Genomic DNA, 22,564 nt, shown 5'->3' with positions numbered 1-22,564 from the left:
ACATAAAGTAGTTCCTGAAGGAGCCGGGCCAGACTGGGACAGAAATTGGGACAGAAACTGGGTCTCACACCCACCCGGTCCTCCCCATACACAATAATACATGTTTGATGTGTACATTAATAAAGCTATTGACCTGTAGCTGCATGATTTCATGTACAGTGCTGCTGTGACGTGATTAGCTGAGTGTATATGGGCCATTGTTCCAGTGATACAATAGAGACTATAATTATTAGAAAATATATTTATAATTAAAATCTACAAGTTAATATAGGAAATTTAAGTAAGACTAGTGAATTTAAATTCAATTTGCATAGCCCTCGTCAAAAAAAAGTTGAGCAGACACAACAGTACTTTTTTTTATTCATGAACACACATATGTACATAAAATTAATCAGATCTCTACACTTAAAGGTCGTAAACCCTGTTACCTCAGTGTCAAGCCTGTTACCCTTGTGTAACCAGTGTTACCTCAGTTTCAAGCCTGTTACCCTTGTGTAAACAGCATTACCTCAGTGTCAAGCCTGTTATCCTTGTGTAAACAGTGTTACCTCAGTGTCAACCCTATTACCCTTGTGTAAACAGTGTTACCTTCACGTCAACTATAAAGTTTGTATCTCCATGTGGTATTCATGTACTGTGAAATATCTAGTGTTAAATTTTGGGAAAATGAAGAAAACTAAAGTACAAGTTACACTTTAAATGCAAGCTCCATTAAATCATCTTAAGAGAATGGCTGTTACTACAGACTTCGTACAGTAACTGATACTCTAGATAAATATCCCCGCTCATGCCAAGGGACCAGGTGGACACACGCACATTCATGATAAAAAGAGACTTTATTTACAGTTTACATTTTCATATCACTATAATTTGATTAAAATTACACCTCTTATTTAACAGTTCAGATCAGTAGTTCATAGAGTACAGAAGATACCAATAAGGCCACGTTGTGAAGCACACACACATAAAAGGACACATTTTGATATTTTGTAAAATAGTTAGTAAAATTAGAATAATTTTAAGTTGTTTTTTTTTTTTTTGAAAAATAGCAAGCTTTCTTGTGCCAATTGACAGGCGTGTCTATGTGTGAGGGGGGAGCTTAAGTATAATCTGAACTGTATAACATTACCACTAGCTTCTGTTTTTTATTTCTTTAGTATTTGTGGGCATAAAAGCCTGCCTATAATTAAACAGTATAATAGTTTAGTAATATCAGCTGTGCTAGCCCGTCACCTACCCACAGCACTAGTTAACACAGCGAACATTAACGTTACCTCCCAGCAGTCGCTATACAGCATTAAATACATGATCAAGCTGAACAAGTGGAAAGAAAAGCTAACGGATGTCACATGATTAAGTTGAAAAAAATTTACATAAGCTCCACCCATACTGAACCAGGAACACCTGTCACATGGCAAATTCAGTATATACGGACTGTATGTGTGAGAAAGAGAGAGGTAATGCAACACATGTCCAGCAGAGGGAGCTAGTGAACTGTGTGTTTCTCCAGTACACACACCCCAGAGATAAAGAGAAGAGATTTTCCTCCCATTAACCACAGCATGAGGTCATTAAATAACTCACACACAGAAATTAAATAAAATGCATTTTTAAATCCAAACCTGTGACTGTAAATGTATGTATAGTGTATGTGAACATGTGCGCATGTTGTGTGTGTGTGTTTACAGTCACAGTGTGTTTTGCTGGTCTCCTAGCTGCGAGTTTCACTCTCAAAGGCGGGGTTATCGTAGTGCAGTGGCACTTCAAACACACTGCCTCCAAACCTGCAAGCCAATCACAGCACAGGATACAGTCACTGAATAGAGCCTCCGTATGGAAGCGTACCTCTGCACTGAGGAGCACACCCTCCTAAACAGTTAGGGCAGCTACAAGAAAACAACAGTTTCCCAGTCCATCACTGAATGCAGAAAAACATGACCAGAGCCATCTTTCCCTACAGCTCTTGCCTGGCGTCCCACTGAAGATAAGCAGGGTTGAGCCTGGGCAGTACTGGGAGACCTCCTAGGGAAAACTAAGCTTGCTGATGGAAGTGGTATTAGTGAGACCAGCAGGGGGGGCTCACCCTGTGGTCTGTGTGGGGTCTAATGCCCCAAAATAGTGACGGGGACACTACTGTATAAACAGCACTGTCTTTTGGATGAGACATTAAACTGAGGTCCTGACTCTCTGTGGTCATTAAAAATATAAAACATAAATAAATAAAAAATAAATTAAAAAAAGAGTATGGGTATAACCGCAGTGTCCTGCCCAAATTCCCTCATTGACCTTCTCAATCACCCCCTAATAATCCCCATCTCTGAATTGGCTACATCACTCTCTCCTCTCCAGTAATAGCTTGTTTGTGGTGGGAGTTCTGGAACACTATGACTGCTGTCCCATCATCCAGGTGGAAGATACACACTAGTGGTCTCCTCCCAGTGTAAAGCACTTTGAGTGTCTAGAAAAGTGCTATAGAAATATAACTGTAACCAAGTGACTTGAAGATGCCCCACCTGCCAGAGAAAATCACCATGAAACCTGCCCTGGATCTCCACAGGTCAACTCAGTGACAAGACCAAGACCAAAAACTGTCAGCCACTGTGAAGAACACCGCTGCTGAGCTATTCCCATTATATGGAGAAAAGTGTTAGAACAGCAAGGGCAATTATTTTGGTTTGCTATATACTGGAAACATTTGGGCTTGAGATCAAACGATGAATAGGAGTTGATTAACAAATTTAGTTGTAAATATTAGGAAATTAAATTCTGGTCAAACAACTTAAAATATGGCACCTTGTTTAAACCTACCCATTTTTCAAATGATCAAAAATATTGGAACATGTTTGGAATGTCCTTAAAATCACCAACATATCGCAAAGCCAAATGTCTTCAGTGTATAATAAAAATAAATCCTGGGCTTGCTGTTCCAAACCTTTCAGAGGGAACTGTATTGACAGACCAGCGCACATTCTGACACCATGTTTCCATTGAACCCAGGACAAGAATATCAGCGTTCTCTCAAACCTGATGGCCTCTCGTCAGTAGAGCCATGATCTTGAATCTTTTTGTGGTCATGCTAGTATGTTTAGTCCAAATACAGGTGTGTGCTTCCAAAATAATACAAACCCCCCTCCTCCACACACACACACACACACACACACACACAGTGAAAAAACTAGCTTATTAGCAGCAGCTTCTGGAATTAAGCAAGGCAGGCTGAAATACAGTGTGTGTGTGTGTGTGTGTGTACGCGCACTTCTCACCTTCATGTGTGTGGTCAGCAGGACCCAGCTGCTCTGTTGCATGCAGAGATTCATAGAGATTGATCGCTGTGTGAGAGACTCGGAGTTGGGGTGTATGCTGGAGACTGAGTCACAGTGTGTGTGAAAGTACTCAGTGCTGCTGGGAAACGAATGCAAATCAGAAGTGACCGTCTACATGTGCTGCTCCTCAACATCCGTCTCTAGAGAGATGAGAAACTCTCATGAATCCATTTACGCACACACCTCACCTCTACTCTGAGGGATTTGAGGATGTCACACATACATCGGGCAGGTCCTGTGATCCATAAGCCATGGCTCAACACATGCCTTATGGAAGAAGTGACCACACAGACAGACAGACCGACAGACACACACAGGGTAAGACTGATAATGTGCTATGGACACAATTCTGTCTTGCAGGGTTTCAGTATGTAATGTTTCGAGTCCAGAGCTCTGAGGTGTACACTGGCACTGCAGAGAATCCTGCACCCTCTTCACTCTCATCTCATGCAGTGCATTCTGGGAATTACAGTCTTACTGATATTCCACAAACTACACATTTCAAGTCCACCAACACTGTAACAGAGGTAATTTCCTACAGCCTAACTCATCTTCTCTACCCCTAACCCCTTAACTCCAAAAGCCTAACCCCTAGCCCATTAGCACCAAGTGCTTGTGATCAGCGTGTGGTTCAGGAGGTATGGAGAGTTCAGTTCCTCGTTCTATAGATATTCAGACCACAGTGTCAGAAACTGAAACTCCTCCACCTGGATTTTCTGCTGTCCGTGTTGTAAACAACATTAATCTGAATTTGACTAAACCAGAAGAAATAAATGTCACAGCGTCTCATCAGATTGTTTCCGAATAAGCAATCAGACACACCTCCCCACCAAACAATCAGCTTTAGGGGTACGGTACACTTTAGTATTTTTACTTTTAACTATATGTTTTCTTACTCTTCCTCAAATAGAGATGTTCTATGCGTAGTAAAAGGTCGGTTGTACCAGAGCTGAAGTTTCTCTTTTCTTTTTCTTGCTGAGTAAGAAAAGTCCAGAAAGCAGGAGGGCAGTTCTCAATAGAGGAATTGTTTTTGAAAGTTTTTGCTAGAATGCTTGCAATTTCTTTTTTGAAGTCAGGAGTGTGCCGTGCTGTTGTATTTGTATGTGTTGTATTTACAGTGACCAGCGTGTGCAGAAAGCGCAGGACCTGGTCCAGGCCGAGTCACAGCTGCACAGCCTCATGATGGACAGCGTTAATCAGAACTCAGGACCCAGTTGGCTCCCGCTGTCAAGGCAACAGGGCCCAGACCAACACACGACGATGGATGATGTCAAAACCACGCCACCCTGCCATAACCTCAGCCCACCTGCCGTGGTGGATCTCACCCAATCAGGATCGGACGAGCTGGAGATGATGAGCATGGATGGAAGGATGGAGGTGAAGGATGAGCATGTGATGGATTTATCTACACAGGTGACAGGACAGTGATTTTGGACAAGTGTTTAAGAGCATAAATGATGAGGAGCGTTTAATCATAGAGGAGAAATCTGATCATAGACACTCACTCAAATCAGACCTTGCACATTTCTCCTTTCAAGCAATCAGATTCATCTGTAGTTCTGTTGGGAATTGAGTCAAACTTACCAAAAGCATTATCAGACGTGGACTTTGATTCAAAAGCCTGTATCGAGTTTGATGCTGATGCATCTAAACCTCTGCCATTGGAGCTATAGATGAATCTGACCCCACACCCAACAATGATAGTGGTAGGCAGAAGTCAGTATATTTCACTGCAGCAGACGAGTCCTTGTTCTGCCCCACCAAGAAAAAAAAACTGCGAGTCATCTATGATGGTGAGGAAGAGGGGCATGAAGAAGAAGAAGAGGTGGAGAAACCTGTTTTGGCTAGCAATCCATTAGCTCGCAGCTTCATGGGCCTCAGATCTTCCACACCCAAATCCATGCTGAATAATGGCACCAACCGCAGATGCAGCATAAACACATCAATCGCATCACGACGCTCATGAGTACAGTCACAGCTGCAGGATATGGAGGAGGAAGAGGAGGAACAAGAGACGAAAGAGGAACAATTAGAGGAGTGGGAGGAGCCAGAGGACGAGCCAGAGCCTAGTGAACACATGGTTGAGTCTGAGGAGGAAGAGGAAGGTGATGGTAAAGAGCTTCACTGACGTTCAACTGGCCTCTAGTGAAGTTGTGCATCAGTGTGCAGCCACTGAAGTGCAGAGTCCAAATGATGTCAAACATCAAGAGGAATCGTTTGATTCACTGGTGCATTCTGGGAAACAGTGTTTGTCTGAAGGGAGGAAACAGGAAGCACTGGACTTTTTTCTGAAGGCCATTGACATTAACACTGGAGACAGTGAGATACAACTGCTCATCAGCTTACTGTACAGACACCCGAGTCACTGACACACACACACACACCTGCTCATCATCCAACCATACAGACACAGTCACTGACACACACAGTGTGTGGGTGGGTCTTCCAGCTAAAGTGGTTTAGAATTAGGCCTAGATTTGAGGAATGCTGTATGGTGCGTGCTCTATGCCATATGAGGAGTTTTGTACATCAAAGCAAGCACTGATCATGTTTGGGGACACAAGCTCCGCCTGCTTGCCCTTTATGTACATTATGCAACATGGCTAAACTTTTTTTGACTTTTTCTTCAATTAAAGCACTGAGATGAACAGCCACATCTGTTTCAGATTCATATTTACACTTACTCTTACACTATTAACACTAAATCCCATTAACTGTATTTATGAATATTAACATTTGCTATTTTCATTACTTCTGCTAGTCCAATTAATAATCTTGCTGTTCATATTGTTATTTAATAATATAACTGTCAATCCAGCATCTAAAATTTTCACACTCCAACCAGACATCCCAAATAGCAAGTACGTTTGGGCCACATGTGGGTATTATCCGTCACATATGGCCTAGATATAGCACCGCTGAACAGATATGGGCCAAATTGTGACCATATTTGTCCTCGTCCTGCAGAGTATCCTCATTAGAGAACAGCAAGTCATGACGGGACACGCCAAACACATTCATGCCCTTCAGAGAGGAGATGTGGCACTGCAGCTCAGGGTCGGAGCGGCACGCAGACGAGTGGAGCGACTGCAGCTGCAGCCGAATGGAGGACGAGTACGTGTCCTCCAGTGTGAAAAGCTCCTTCAGCTCCTGCTTAGAGAAGTACCGAAATGGGTGCACATACATGTGCAAATACACACACAAGCACACACATGACGAAAATATATCGTATAGATGTACCGGTTCAAGTAAGAATTTTAAATACGCAACCAGGAAAAAAAAAAAAAAACGTTTGTACACCCTGGCACATGTGTTTTTTTGTTTTTTTAAAAAAAAGTTTTAAAATAATAATAAGAACATTAATACTGAAATAACATGCACACAAATATGCTGTGAAATCTTAAACTTTTTAAATGTTATATTTAAATTTTTTGCACATACTCAACATCTCCCAGATTCATCAAGAGCTTCACCCAGGTTACTTTTCTTAAAGTTCTCAAATGAACAGAGCTCCTTACTGCTTCCCCTGAGGTCCACAGGAACACTGCTCTTTTTAGGGCTTCAACAATTAGTTTTATAAACAAATACTCTCGACTGTTTTTAATCAACTACTCCTGGGTAGCTGGAGTACTACCCCACTAAGCTTTTGTGGAGTGCCTTAAGCAGAATGAACTTAAGAATGCATTTAGGCGACTTATTAGAAGGAATGTAAAAAGTGAGTTCTTAAAAAAATAAATAAATAAATGAAAATAAATAAATAAAACCTGAGATGTATCTTGATCTCAGGTTTCCCTTATCGATGGCTTGTAACTTGCTTATCCAAGTCGATGGATGTAACTACCACCCCAAAGTGACGGTACAGAGAAAGGATACATGGCATCATGAACTATCAAAAATCAACAGATATTAAATGAAAACCTGACTGCCTCTGACAGAAAGCTTCAAATTGGCCGTGGTTGGATCTTCCAGCAGGACAGTGATCCAAAACATACATCAAGATCAAAACAAAAATGGTTTACTGCTACTTTATTTGTTACACAAATACAAACACACACACACACACGTTTGTAGTGCTTGTGTAGTTTCAGTTTGAATGTGTAAGCTCTGGGAGATTCACACACTACAGGGTTTGAGTGGTTTCCCCCTGCAGTGTCTCCAGTTTTACAAATGCAGTAAAAATGGGAGACAGGAGTTAAGTGGTGCAGAGACACACACATATACACACATATACACACACACACACACACACACACACACACACACACACACACACACATACTGACTGGTATGTAAATACCTGTTACATTTCTCCTCCCTGTTTGCATCATTGATATTCAAAGACCTGCAAATAAACCAGACACAAACACACATAATCTCAATGATACACACCTCTCAGCTCAGGGGTGCATTAACACAGCAGCCTGCACTCTGACCCCCACCTCATTATACTTTAATAATGTCCAGTGGATATATTCTGATGTATATATAACAAGTTCAATCACCTGATTTCTTTAGCTTTTGATACTCTCTGGCTGCTCCTAACGCCATACAGACTTCATATGAATCCATAATGAACTTTTTCACACTATCTGTTGTTACCCAGATGAGGACGGGTTCCTTCTGAGTCGGGTTCCTCTCAAGGTTTCTTCCTCTTAAAACACCTTAGGGAGTTTTTCCTCGCCACCGTCGCCACTCAGTGTCTTGCTCAGTTGGGATGAATTCACACCTTTAATATCTGTATACCATGTTGATATTTCTGTAAAGCTGCTTTGAGACAATGTCTATTGTAAAAAGCGCTATACAAATAAAATTGAACTGAACTGCACTTACTCCTAAGGTCAGATCAGGTTAACGTTCTTTGCTTCCCCATGAGGCGCAATAAGTTTACAGACTACGAAAGTAACACTGGCTTGATCTAAGACAGTGAAAAATAGTCAAGTGCACATAGCAAGCTTTGTTTCATGCTTTGTGTCGATGATCAGCTCACTGTATTGGGACAAAAAAAATATATATATATATATATATATATATATATATATATATCTGCAGATCGCATATTTAAGCCAAACACATCCAATTTGGATCTACATCTTATCGATCACCACACATCCATGAAGACTTTCCTGTACATCACAGATTAGATTTTTGACTTTTCGGTCACAAAACATCCAGACTGATTGATTAATACTAGCTTATTTATTGTGATTGCTCATACAGAGGTCATATTATTTTCTAGACAAACTATTTACTGTTAGCTGCTGATTCTATTGCCTATATCCACAAACATTTGAAAGCAGCAAAACTTTTTATTTGGGATTAAGTAGAAGGCTGTCTAGAAGTAACATTCTGCCCAATTCCTCACCTATGCCAGCAGTGAGAGTGCATGATGTGGCCACAGCTGCCGGTATGGGTACCAAAGGACAGGTCAGGGTGCATGAAGAGGGGATCATAGCTCTCTGGAACACACATGTATCCTCCAGAAATAAGCACACTGGCTACTCAAACCTATCCAATTACTTGACTTGCACACTGTAAACCATAACCTTACCTGGATTGTGAGGGGGTCTTTTGTGGTTCTCGGACATGACCGTAGAGCGTTGGACAAAGGCAGCGAGCACCATGACGGCGCCATCAGGTAGGATCTCCTGCGCTTCGTGACACAGGATACACATCTCCATCTGCCTCCTCTCTCCTCCTCTGGCACGCCAACGACGAGGTCCCACACACACCAGAGCACCGTCACATGAACTGGGGCTGTACCAAGCAGAGACGGATGGTTACAAGTACACTATAACCTTAATTTTATGTTAAGGTACTTCTGAATTTGTTAAAATAATCAATGTTGAATAAATGGGTTCATCTTTTTTTAATCACCAGGAAATTGCTAAAAATGGCCTAGGATCCTCTCTACTCATTTACCCTAACAGAAAATGCTCCAAATGAATATGCAAGATAAAGAGTTTAAGGATGGGAATTTACTTATGTTATGTGAAGACCACCATTAAATGCAAGAACTTTTAGGACAAAGAACAGACAACTGCTCAGCAAAGTCAAGGAAGTGTTGATGCATGGATTTACTGACATAAATGTACTGACTGGATATTGAGAATATAATACAAGTTGACTTATAAAGAACACTGTGTCACTATGAGCATGCTTAGGTATCTATGCTCTGCTGATGTAGAGGCTGAGACGTCCAGAGCCTCTGAATCCTGCGTGAGCAGATCTATGTACTTATTGATAAAATGACTCTGGCTCTGTAATGTTTGAGCCGTGGTCTTTTTCCAGCACAGTTCAGCTTTCCTTTTTCTCTCTGCTTTGTCTTTGTCCCACACAGTCTGCAACACACACACACACACACACACACACACACACACACACACACACACACACACACACACACACACACACACACACACACACACACGCACGTAGATTTAAGCTCTTCAACACTTTAAAGGGTAATGGTTAATATGTCAGTGGAATAGAAAGTTGCTCAAAGTCTGACCTCCTTGTGACAGTGCCCAGTTCCTTCACAGGGAGGTGCAGCAGCTGTGCACTCGCGCATCGTTTTAATGCTAACCACCATCTGTGTAGGAAAAGACACATAATTTAGGAAAATACTTTTACAAGAAAACGATACAGCAGTGCAGTTAGAACTACATGCATACACAATCAAAGTCTTGCAAAACTAAGCATATGTTCAATAGAACACATTTGTGCACTAAAAAGTATACACACACACCATACCATTAAATACTGAAGATGCATTACAATTTTACTAACATTTAATTTGCCTGTTTCTCTTCAAAGTACATACTGCAATACATCATTAGCCTTGGCCTACACCATGGCCTTTATATGTACATGTTCTGCCTGGTGCAGGTGTCCTGACAGTTTTCACTATATGGAAAATAAAATGCACACATCACAGTACATGGAAGTTCAGTTTGTGTAGTAAGCAATCCTTACATGTCATTTAAATATTCATGTTGACATACAGCTTTTAAGTAACACGCACAATAAGCCACATCAAAACACCCCTAGGGCCACCTACAGATGATCAGCAGCAAAACCGCTTTGTGACAGTGAAGCATTTGTGCTTCACAGTGGTGAGAGGTGCTGCTTTGCCTACCAGCCACGCCACCTTGAGCGGTGTTGCACTGCTTGGATTTCAAACAGGTCTTGATGAAGCAGCACTGCTTTAAACTTCATGGTAAAAACGCTCATCTTTTGTATGTTGCGCCTACCTTCAGTGAGCGAATTGTAAAACATGCTAGGCTGCCACCTGGTGGACATATTAGGTGCACGCATAGAGAGAGTAAGGCAAATTGCAAACATAATCAAGATGTAATTTTACTTTAAGGATCCAGCGAATCATGTCTTTGTGCACTTCCAAGTGAGGCGTGCACTGCAAGGTCTCTAACAGAGCCAGGATGCTTGGAGTGTTGCCGGGGGCTTCACCAGGACCTGTGATACAAGAACCACAGATCTAACTACAGGCTTGAGGTTTTGAGATTGTGTGAGATGATGTACAAAACTTACGGGAGATTTTGAGGGTGAAGTTGAAAGTAACTTCATCGTCATCCCCAATGTTCTCTAGCTGTTGCTGCTCCTCCAGCAGAGCCATGCCTATCAAGTGCAGCACCTGTAGCAACACACACATACAGAATTGTGAACACTACTCAGTCATTAAAAAGTGATGCTCATGAACACAGCATAGCAAGTGGAATTTTGTTGAATTTACTACACTATCATGTCATTTTAACAAAACATCCAAACATTTACCCTCTGCAGCATGGACTCAGACCAGTGTCCTCCACTGGGCTCCATAGCCCACTGCAGCACAGCTCCCAGCATGCCAAGCAGCACGTCACACTGCAGAATGTTTCCCAAGCTGGCAAACAGTGGGCAGAATGGAGGCAGGGCTACGACACACAGACACTCACACTTCAGCAATCTGCATTCAACTGACCAATCATTTTCAGATATGACTACAATCACTGAAGAAATAGCTTACCTGGGTCCTCTCCATTCTGTCTCTTAAGCTTTCGCTGAGCTTCCTCTGCCTGTATCCAAAATAAACTACATAAAAATTTAGAAAAACCATTAGTGGTCATGTGACTAAAGAGAATTACTAAATCTGCCAAAAGCAGCACATCACCTTAAGGACATCCTCAGCACTAACAGCCAAATCAAATGCAAATGGATAAGTGCATATATTGAGCTTCCAAAGAGCATTTCCTGATTAGACCACTAGGCACTCAAACTGGTATTTTGTCATTTATGTGCTTTTCTTTATCAATCACACAATCTGACTGAGGCTCTGCACTTAAGAGAAGGAACTAAAGAATGAAGTAACACGTGAGTTGCAGACAGTTTTAGTTACTGCGTAGCAGGAGCTCGGGTACATGCTTTAAGTAGTGAATTATTATTTACAAAAACTGTTTTCAGAATTGTAATGCTGTTCTCTCCAGGGAAGGGGTCACAATGTTAACTGATGTCTGCCCCAGAGACAATAACAGCACCGAGACTCTTCCCGTAATGTCTAACCTGAAATCTTCCTGTAATGCTGCAGACCGAGGGGTCCTGGTCCATGCCACCATGGAGGACATTTTAAACTCATTGTAAAACACTGATTTTGAGTTTCTTGAAGCATTTTGGCGTTCATTTGGAAGTATGCTTGGCTCTTTATCTTGTTGAAAGCCAAGTCTGAACCTCCTGGCAAAGGCAAGCTAAAGGTTCTGGGCTAAAATGTGATTGCTCCCCTCCCTCTGCTTCAGCGGTTCAACCCCAGGTACCAGGCAAAAATTACTTCATGTATACAGAGATCCCCAAACTATACACCGAAACCAGACCTCATTTCAGAACATCTCAAAGAAAAAACATTTTATGCCTACATATTTATTATATATCTATTTTGTAATTGCTTTTTTTATATTATGTGACTGTTGTTTTTTATAATGCTCAAGTGTTTAAATAAAGGAGTTAAAAGTATTATTTATTTATACACAAAGTGGTATCGAGTATCGTGTATTTTTGCTGGTATCAGTACCGACTACTAGATTTTTGGTATCGTGACATCCCTAGATTGGACATTCTATGTTTGAGTTATTACAACTTCCCTTTTCATGGTGAAACTTCTAAATTTGTGAGAGCACCACGCCCACGGCGAGGAGCAAAAATTCAAAAGCTTCGGAATTTAGCATCATCAATGCCTGTAGATGAGACTGACTAATGTGATGCCGAACTGATGAAAGCTCCAGGAGGAGTACATTAAAGTACGAGGCCTGGAAATGGCAAAAAACGGAGGAAAAAATTAAGAGAAAAATCAAAATGCTGACTTCCTGTTGAGTTTAGGGTATGGGTTCAAGAGACCAGGGAGTCAGCCATTTTAAGTGTTGTCTCAATTGCAAAATCCTTCCAGTGCACTGGAACGTTTGCTCCCTAAAAAATCCCACAAAGCACCACAAAAACCAGGGAGCATCGATACTCACTATGTTCCCTTACTGGAAATGACCTCATGTCTCTCAGCTAATGTCTCTCTCTAGTGTCTGGTTTAAAATGAGCTCAATCTGCAAACGCAAGGTGCCTCATGTGTCCATTGTCACTGAATATTTGAATGGAGCTATACTGAGAGCTATTGTAAATGCACTGTAGCACTTGTCTGTCCTGCAGACTTCATAGTTGAAAATGTGAACTGCTTGCTCCCAAAACTTCTTTAGTGCAGATTAGGGCTGCACAATTAATCGAATATCGATTAATCGCGATTACGATTTTGACTCCCCACGATTAAATGCAGATGATAGACTGCGATATTGACATTTAAATTTCGTCCTCCGCTCACAGAAAAACTCCACTGCAGATCAAATCAAGCGGCTCCTACACTACAGCCAATCACCATAGAGTGGCGCAGGGATGACGCCATTTTGTAGTGCCAAAAGCCCGAAATGGAATTAGCATTTTAACCCTTGAGTTGCTAGCTTCGCTTCGAGCTCCAGAGCGAGGGGAAATCATGAAATTAGCACGATGCTAAACAGCACTTCAGAGGTTGTCGGGGACATTAAACCTAATCACGCTGAGTGGGAAACAAACTTTGCAGATAAACTCGGGGCTCTATGGTGCAACCATTTCACTCGCATCTGTGACTGAAAAGTACTTTGTGCGACTGTGAATAAATATTTATTCACACCGGTGCAAGTGACCTGTTCGGAGTTGTATAATACAATCGGAATTAAAACTACAGGAAGTCCAAAATACATCTACACCGCGCAAGAGTTCCTTTCACACTGCTTTTCATCTCCTCAGTCCACTGTACAAGTGTGGAAATACTGCAAAGAAGCCATTATGATGAAGTGACTCTACATCATCTGCTTCTCTCAACTCTCCAATCTCACAACCGCCATCTTTTATTGATCCCGCAAAATGACCTGAACTTTCACCTGCTCGTGTAGACACAGCGGCTTCAGGCGGAGTAAATTAATAATAACGTTACAAGGTGGGTTTAATTCAGACTTCTTTATTAAATAATTCCTCACCAATCACAATCAAGAGTAGCAACTGTTCAGTCTGTAAACATACAGTACAGTGCAGCTCTCCTTCACTAACTCTAATTCACTCCATTTAAACTCACGGTTGCCAGATATCACTAGAAAAGTCAACTCCAGTTTCCATGTTTTGATTTATCCCCCCAAAACACAATATTATCAGCAGACATGGACACTGTACTGGGGAACCGATCTAAAACTGAAACAAAAATAAAACTACTAAAATATAAAGACAGAAAATGTGCTTAGTTATAAATAAATCATTTAATATATAAAAAAAAATAGATATTATAATACCTTCATAAAATATAAATAAAATGAGAAATGAAATAATGTTTAATTACTATGGGTTGCATTTAATATCAATTTGACCTTAACCTTAGATCACTACTTCCTTAGAAAGCTATTAGCCTTTTTCCCAATATGGATCATTTTTGTGTTAGTCTACTCTTAATTAGGCCTCTTTATTGTTCAAGATATTTTAAAATAAATATTTTATGCTGTATATTTATCAATTAACCAACAGTATTTCTCATTGCTATTATTTTATTCAGTTAACAGTGACCATGAGCAGGAGAGATTACATTTAACTGTTTATGATAGACTTCCTGATTAAAGTTTAAATAAAAAAGATTGCTATCTGGATCAGTATCATCTGTAAAAATCCTGATCGGAGCATCAAGTAATGAACACCATTAAACTAAAGCGCTTTGCATCTGACTGGGTAAATGAACTCACCCAATCACATCCTATATGAGATTATTCAGATATCTACACAATACACACAGAGCGGTTCGAGAACTGACTCCAGCCCAGAACCATGACAGTGGAAATGTCTAATAGTGCAGCTTTAAATATATTTAAGAGGAGCAGACTTCAAACACTGAACATTGAGGTGTATTTTATTTGTTTACAAGGTGGAACAGGTTAACGGTTGTTTTGTGCATACAGTCTGTAAAATGAACTGAAAATATTAGATTTAGTTTATCAGAAGGTAAATTAATGTGTCATGACTCACACTATGTTCCTAAATTCTGTCATAATTGACCAGCTCAAGTTCTCATGCCTACTTGTGTGTTATATTGTGGCATGAGAGAACTTAATAAATGTGAAAGTGCAATAAAAAATGTTGTCACTAAAATCAATTAATCATCATGATAAATAATGAACACCTATAACTTACACAATGTCTGGGGTAACTGTTCTGCTAGACCTGACCAGATTTTCTCATTGACTTCATGCCAATAAAGGGTACAATCAATACCCAGACACCTGAATATTCGAATAATATGCTCCTTCGACAGTGGGACAATCGAGAGCGTCCTGACCAGCTGTCTCACGGTGTAGTACGGGAACTGCACCGCCTCCAACCGCAAGACTCTACAGCGAATTGTGAGGACAGCTGGAAAGATCATCGGGTCTCTCTACCCACCACACACCTCCTTCAACTACCGGTGCATCCACAAGGCCACCAGTATTGTGGACGACCCCTTTCAGACTATTCACCCTCCTGCCATTTGGCAGAAGGTACAGGAGCATCGGTGCCACCACCAGCAGACTCTGCAACAGTTTCTTCCCTGGGACAGTCAGATTACAGGGCTCACCTGGGCTAGTCAAACACCTCACCCAGTAAGACTCATACCACTGCACACCGCAATAACCCAGTAAGACTACATAGCTGCATCAGTCACTTTATACTAGAGAACTATTTCTGCTGCCAGTATTGCTGCAATACATGTGCTGCTACATTACACAGTAGCTTACAGTGTACAGTCCATGTCCTGTGTATCTACTGTCCTGTGTATTTGCTGTTTTGTGTTTTTATTGTGTTGCACTCGTCTCACACAGAACAGTACGCAAGACTACATGAAGTGCAAATACACAACTGCGTTGCATCATGGTCCGGAAGGAATGTCACTTTGTTCCAGTGTATACAAGCTATATAGAGGAATGACAATAAAAACCCACTTGACTTAACTAATGGCACCTCAAAAGGTTAAATGTGTATTCGAATACCGGGCACATCCCTAATTAGAAAGACTATTAACTACTAAACTTGAAGTTTAATACATTCTGCACTAGGAAAGAATAAGGATGCTTGTTAAATGAACTTCACTTAGTGTTGTGGTTATAGCACATGGAGCCATTGCTTATTATAATAATGAACAGCTGTGAGAGTAAAAGCACTGCAAACCCACATAAAAATTAAAGCATATTTCCAATTCTGGGAAAAAAAAAGACATACTGCTGTACCTGCAGTGAAGATTTTCCCTGCACCTGAGAACACACGGCACTCTGAGTCTTCAGCAATCTGATTAAAGCATTCGATCATTTCACTGTAGGGGAAAAAAGCACTAATCATGTTATTATGCAAAGTTGCCAATAACGGAGTATAAAGCCAACACCTTATATAACAAAACAAAGACGTCCAATGCAACAAAGCAGAATTATACAAATTAACACTTTTTTTTTTACCTAAATGTCTTCCAAAAACATATTTTTTTCATACTTTCACCCCCCCCCCCCCCAGATAGCCTTTAAGAACGCTTTTGACAAGAGAAGAACGTATTGAAATCATTCTCATGCCTGGATCAGGAAGCTGTGGCAAGATTGCGATGGACTAACAGGAAACATGGCAAACACAGCAAACATACAACACAGTTTCCAAACTTATTAACAAATTCAAAAAGACTGCAAGTGTTGCAGACCAACCGAGAAGTGCACGTCCACTGACGAAGGCACAACCGACCTGGTACTGGCAGACATGGTCCCTTATGTATGGAGACTTTTGGAAAACCCAGTAGTTATGTCCTTTATTTGATGGAAAAACATACCTCCAGTAGGCCTTGTTCATGGTGTTGTGTTTCTCTGGTCGGTGCAGCTCTACAGGAGTGATGTGATTGGCTGGGTGGGTGACTGACAGGGTGGTGAAGGGTGGAGTGGGGCCTCCTGAAGTCGACATGGCTCGAACAGCGTTCAGAGTAGGAAACCACAGGCTCCTGTCTGATAAACACCAGCCAACAGGTTAATATGATGACTGTTTACGGAGATGAATAAAGGACACAAGACTATGGCCCCATACACAGTGATGGACAATCTACAGACAGAAAAGTGACTGAAACCTTTGTTTGGTGCTACAATACATAAATCATCTTAGTCCTAGTGGGTTTATGTTAGGAGACATTAATGGAGCATTTCTGAAAGGAATTTCCAGTCTCAACACAGTAAAAGTCAGGGGTAAAGCTATAAGTTTTCAGATACAGCCAAGACATCAGCACAGAGGACATTTCTGTGGCCCTATCGGTAACATGAAAAGCAGCGTTTTTGCTTTGTTTTATATATATATATATAAAAAGTTTTGTTTTTTTAAATAAAATAAATAAATAAAAACAAATAAACAAACACACCACACAATAGGTAAGGGAAGAACAGCTGTTACAACATGCTAACACAAGTGAGAACAGGAATGTGTTTTCATTCTACAACATTAAATGCAACTATACACCGATCAGCTACAACAGTAAAACCACTGACAGGTGAAGTGAAGAACACTGATTATCTCGTTACAACAGCACCAGTGAAGGGGTGGGGTATATCAGGCACCAAGCGAACGGTTGGGGAAAAATGGGCAAGTGTAAGGATCTGAGCAACTTTGAAAAGGGCCAAACTGTGACGTCTAGATAACTGGGTCTGAGCATTGCCAAAACGGCAGGTCTTGCACCTACCAAAAGTGGCCCATGGAAGGACAACTGGTGAACTGGTGACAGGGTCAAGGGCACCCAAGGCTCACTGATGCGACTGGGGAGCAAAAGCTAGCAGAGGCAGTGTGATGTTCTGGGCAATGTTCTGCTGGGAAACCTCGGGTCCTGGCTTTTGTGTGGATGTTAATATACTTTGACACGTACCACCTACCCAACACTGTTGCAGACCATGTACACCTCTTCATGGCAACAAAATTCCCTAATGGCAGTGGTCTCCTTCAGCCGAATAATGTTCCCTGACACACTACAAAAAATGGTTCAGGAATGGTTTGAGGAAGATGACGGAGTTCAAGGTGTTGACTGCCACCAAATTCTTTGAGCAATTGAGCATCTGTGGGATGTTCTGATACTTTGTACCTGATGCATCATCTTTTATAATTGTATACTTATTTGGCATACAGTGAATATTCACACTTTAAGGCCATGTGGAACAATTTCCAAAATGCATTTAAATGGGGTAAATTGTGTCAGTCTACCCCACCACAGAAGAACTTCACTGGTACTCTGACACAGATGCCACTCTCACTGGCTGGAGTATATCAGGGTAAACATATACACACACACACACACACACACACACACACACACACACACACACACACACACACACACACACACACACACACACAGACACACACATATATATATGTGACCAGATTGGTTCAGAGCTGCCAGGAAGGATATACTGTAGTAACTCATATAATCGCTCTTTATAACCGTGGTTAGCAGAAAAGCATCTCCGCATGCACAACAACATCAAACCAATGTTTCGGCCTTGGGGATGAGAATCACGCCAACTCGGAACGATCCCCTCTCTTTGTTCATCGACTATGTGTGGCAGATGAAGAGACAGGTCAGCTACTGATGCTTTACACCACAACACTGTTGAATTCTCCAATCTGATTGGTCAGAAGGCGTTGGAGACATTTCTGGAACAGCAAGATTCTGATTCCAGCTGCAAGGGAAATTACAGCTTTATAGTGATGTGCTCGTTCTCGTTTCTATAGTAACAGCTCATTGACAGGGTCTAGTATGGCGTACACAATACATAGTCTAAGTTCAATCGTAAACATATTATAAACATGTTACTTAAAGAAAAAAACGTATGATCATTGTGATCTAGTTAAGATTTATAAGTTATCTATTTATGGAAGTTTTATGGAAGTAGTCTCCAGTGTCACGGCAGAGAGGACATTGCACTTTCCAGTTTCTCAGTAACATTGCAAGTCTTATTAATTTCAAGAGTTAGGGGGGGGGGGGGGGGGGGATAAGAGAGGTTTGTGAGGGAACTATTGTTTTATTTTAATGTTATAAAGTAAGAGATCATAATTAACTAACTCTCTTTTCCAGGACATTCCACAGGGCTCCAGATGGCGACTAAAATGGTCGCTATGACTATACGTCTTGTTGTTAGGCTACTGAACTCACATCCCCTCTTGCGCATGCGTGTACCTGCCCTAGCGCCTGCACTCCTGTATGGTTTCCACAGATGAACAGAAACAGGTCTAATGTTGCGTTTATCGGGTTAAAAAGTTGGAAGTGAACTTTATTAAAGGTGTTTAATTTAGTTTGATGTGGTTTGGTTCATTGGAATTTGACTGTATCTCTTATATGTAGGCTAGCTAACTGCGTAGTTAACTAATGTTAGCCAGCTGAAAAGAAAAATATCAGACTTTTCCTCATCCCCTGCCTGTCCAAACCCTGCCTCCTCTACATCAGATGCCCACGATGTTGAGACCAACTCGACCAGTGAAAGTTCTCAAGTGACATTTGAGTCATCCCAGCCCGTTTCAATCGGTGTGCAATCTTTTATAGATGATGACAGCCAAGCACAGCGAGTCTTCTCCCATCCCTGCGGCTCTCATCCCGATAAGACAGTTTAAATCAGCTTGGCTACAAGAGTTCGCCTGGTTACGTTATGACAAAGGGAAAATGTACTGCACCATTTGTGCTAAAGCAGGACAAGATATTGCTGGTAAAACAGAGTTCATTACCAGTTCGAGTCATTTTAAAAAAGAAACCGTAAAGAAGCATGCTGACATTAAAAAATATAAGAACGCCAGGGATTGTGTCATTGCTAGGTCTGCCCCTCGTGCCACCCCAATCGTGAAAGCAGTGCAACGTGCTAGTGATAAAGTCGCTGAGAAAGAGATGAGGGATTTGAAAATAAAATTCAATGCAGCCTATATGACTCTGAGCCTGAATAAGCAGGAAACAACTAATTGTACATAGTAGAGTAAGAAAGTGAAAAAAAATAATCAAATGACTGGACATTTAAGTATTTACGGTAATATGATTCAATATGATGTACTGAACATTACACATATTGTGTATGTAAAGAATACATTGTGTAAACTATGGGAGGCAGAGTAAACAAAGGCAGACAGTACAGAGGGGAAAGAAAAGGCAGCATGAGGTAGCCATTTAACAATGATATCATCATATGTCATATGACATCACTATATTTTGGATCCTGAAAATTTGATTTGGCGCCAAAATATTTTGGGTTTAGGAGCCAACGGTTCCTACATTATTTTTTTTTGCCTGGAGCCCTGTTCCAAATTGTTCTTTGGCTATGCCCCATGTTTGTGCAATGGCTCAGACCGGTTTTTCCTCTTTTCGCAGCTTCAAAATGGCTTGCTTTTCTCCCATAGACAGCTCTCTGGTCTCCATGTCGGTTTATTCTTTTTAACAACAAATGCTGTCTCCACAGGTGAAACCCAGGGCTCAAACCAAGAGAAGACATTCAGAGCTATTCATTCTTTAAAGTCCATTTAACAAGGTACACCTGGCCAGCAAGAAAAACCATCAGTCACTCGTTCCAGTATTTTTGAACAGTTAATGAATAGGATGGCTTCAAAAAAGCTGCCATATTTTAAGCTGTGTAACACGTCTAGATGTAAATATGAGGAAATGAAAGCTGAAATTCTGATCTATCGTCTCATATTTGTCTTTTATCTCAAACCCAAATGTCTTCAGTACATAGCAAAAGCAAGTGAATTGGCCTTGATGTTCCAATACTTTTGAAGAGGACTCTAATTGTAAGAATTAAATATAATTTTCGTACTGAACAAAAGACTGATTATCTGTTCAGGCGTTATTGTGCAGATCCACATTTAAGCATCTTACTATACACTGTTAAACCCAGTGTTTGTGTTCTTTTTTTCAGTTTCCTTCTGCTTCTGAGTTCAAAGAGCTTTTTCTCATCCCCATCCTGGAGCGCCCCTACAGCTGCCTGTTTGGTACATTCCTCTACAGCAGTGAGCAGGAGAGAATGGAAAAGGTACGCTCCACATTTCTCTACTAATGGGCGGAGGCTTTCCAGCCTGTCTGATTTTTCTGAATGGAAATGAATTTGTCTAAGTGTATCATGACTTGTCTCTCTGTCTCTCTGTCTCTCTCTCTCTCTCTCTCTCCTCTCTTTTGTTTTTAGGAAGTACAGGGTAAAACGGTCACTGCGGTCCTACATTAAGTCAGCCGGAGGACTTCACTAACCCGTTCTATGTGGACTGTAAAAACCAGGTGCTGTATCCACCGGCCAGTCTCACACATCTGGAGCTCTGGGTGGGTTATTATGTGCGCTGGAACCCACGCATGAGACCTCAGGTGCTTATACTGCAAACCACACTCTATGAAATTCTGGGGAAATGCTCAAAAATAGTGCTTCCAATATATACCAAAATACCCAGTTACTTGTATAACTGAACAGTGTCACTTCAGACACATGATGAATGTCACTTTTTATTACTAGATGTTTCTGGGTTTTAACACCAAGTTTGGTTTAAAAAAACTAATCCATTTGTATCAGCACACAGCTAAAAAAACACAAAAGCTGGAGTAATGGGTCGGTAAGCATAAAAAGTGCCGTACACAGTGGAACTGGACACACGAGGATCTCTGACACTGTTGACTCTTCAGTGGTTCCATTTTCAGTTCTAGTTTGTAGGTACAGGTTTCAGTCTTCAACAACATTGTAGTTTTCTTTTTAAAATGCACTCCTTGGTTGTGCTCACTGCATTACAAACTCAAATCCAGCATTGTGAGATTATTTTTTTTAAATGTGTTGAAATGGAGTTTTCTTGTGATTCCTCTATATTCCTGTATATTTCATGATTGGCTGGTTAGAAAACTACGTGAACGTACAGGTGTTCCTAATAAAGTGGACCGTGAGTGAACATGACGTGGCTGAAACGATTTCCAAACACTTCAGGAGCAGCTAGCAATAAAGATTAAGGTTACACCGGCTTGATGATTGATCTTTTAATAATGATACATAAATAAATAGAAAGCGAATGGAATGGTTTAGAAAATCTGTGTCCCAAAACGAAACTGATGTTTGTGTGCTTTGTTGATTCTTATGTAGATGCTGCTCCATCAGAATTTGAGAGAGTTATTGTTTTTGCGTGAAGAACGTGGAGGAGCTCCAGAGAGAGGCCACGTCATCCTGCTCCATCTCCTCATCCTCAGAGCATACTTCTCCCTCCTCACATAGTGGCACACCACTTCACACTGCTGTCTAAATACACACGCGCACACACACACACATACATACATTTAAGAGCATACACTGCCTTTACTCAATGAATACACTCAGGCACAAGTAGGGAGTGGATGAGTATGAAGCGGGCACACACACACACACACACACACACACACACACACACACACACACACACACACATTCCTGTTTACATTTTTTTTTAACTATAGAGAAGTAACCTAGTGTCACATTTTAAAAATCCTTAATACTTAAAAATGGATCTTGGAATGATAGTCAGCATGTCTGCAGCATGAACTCATAGTATTTACGATCTAGTATTTGACCTGTAAATATGTAAAAAAGAGAAGTATTCATATATTTGTCCTTACACGTCATGTTCATCTTTCCCTGTGGCCTCATTTGCTCCTCTGTGCCAACTCCCTTTCATCTTTT

General features: G+C 41.0%; 2 protein-coding genes and 2 long non-coding RNA genes across 4 annotated transcripts; 1 reads left to right on the top strand and 3 right to left on the bottom strand.

Annotated features, from left to right (window-relative positions):
- Nucleotides 1-1,681: 1,681 nt before the first annotated feature.
- Nucleotides 1,682-9,448, bottom strand: LOC128630779 (E3 ubiquitin-protein ligase UBR2-like). The gene is made up of 4 exons (XM_053679065.1): nucleotides 8,872-9,448; nucleotides 8,686-8,779; nucleotides 3,264-3,399; nucleotides 1,682-1,784 (listed from the first exon to the last, which is right to left on the bottom strand). Exons 1-4 carry the CDS (start codon nucleotides 8,999-9,001, stop codon nucleotides 1,764-1,766), a joined length of 381 nt encoding a protein of 126 aa, XP_053535040.1. The 5' UTR covers nucleotides 9,002-9,448; the 3' UTR covers nucleotides 1,682-1,763.
- Nucleotides 9,449-9,572: 124 nt separating this feature from the next.
- On the bottom strand, nucleotides 9,573-10,782 carry LOC128630789 (uncharacterized). Its single transcript, XR_008395007.1, has 3 exons — nucleotides 10,684-10,782; nucleotides 9,832-9,912; nucleotides 9,573-9,661 (listed from the first exon to the last, which is right to left on the bottom strand). It is a non-coding gene; the product is annotated as an uncharacterized LOC128630789 (long non-coding RNA).
- A 33-nt stretch (nucleotides 10,783-10,815) lies between these two features.
- Nucleotides 10,816-11,621, bottom strand: LOC128630777 (E3 ubiquitin-protein ligase UBR2-like). Its single transcript, XM_053679051.1, has 3 exons — nucleotides 11,344-11,621; nucleotides 11,112-11,251; nucleotides 10,816-10,971 (listed from the first exon to the last, which is right to left on the bottom strand). The coding sequence occupies exons 1-3, from the start codon at nucleotides 11,441-11,443 to the stop codon at nucleotides 10,816-10,818; spliced, it is 396 nt and encodes a 131-aa protein (XP_053535026.1). The 5' UTR covers nucleotides 11,444-11,621.
- An 8,548-nt stretch (nucleotides 11,622-20,169) lies between these two features.
- On the top strand, nucleotides 20,170-21,688 carry LOC128630787 (uncharacterized). The gene is made up of 3 exons (XR_008395004.1): nucleotides 20,170-20,413; nucleotides 20,801-20,914; nucleotides 21,065-21,688. It is a non-coding gene; the product is annotated as an uncharacterized LOC128630787 (long non-coding RNA).
- Nucleotides 21,689-22,564: the final 876 nt, after the last annotated feature.

The sequence above is a fragment of the Ictalurus punctatus genome, unplaced genomic scaffold (assembly GCF_001660625.3).
Source record: "Ictalurus punctatus breed USDA103 unplaced genomic scaffold, Coco_2.0 Super-Scaffold_100060, whole genome shotgun sequence".
Taxonomy (NCBI): Eukaryota; Metazoa; Chordata; class Actinopteri; order Siluriformes; family Ictaluridae; genus Ictalurus; species Ictalurus punctatus.
This window is presented reverse-complemented; position numbering and strand designations above follow the sequence as displayed.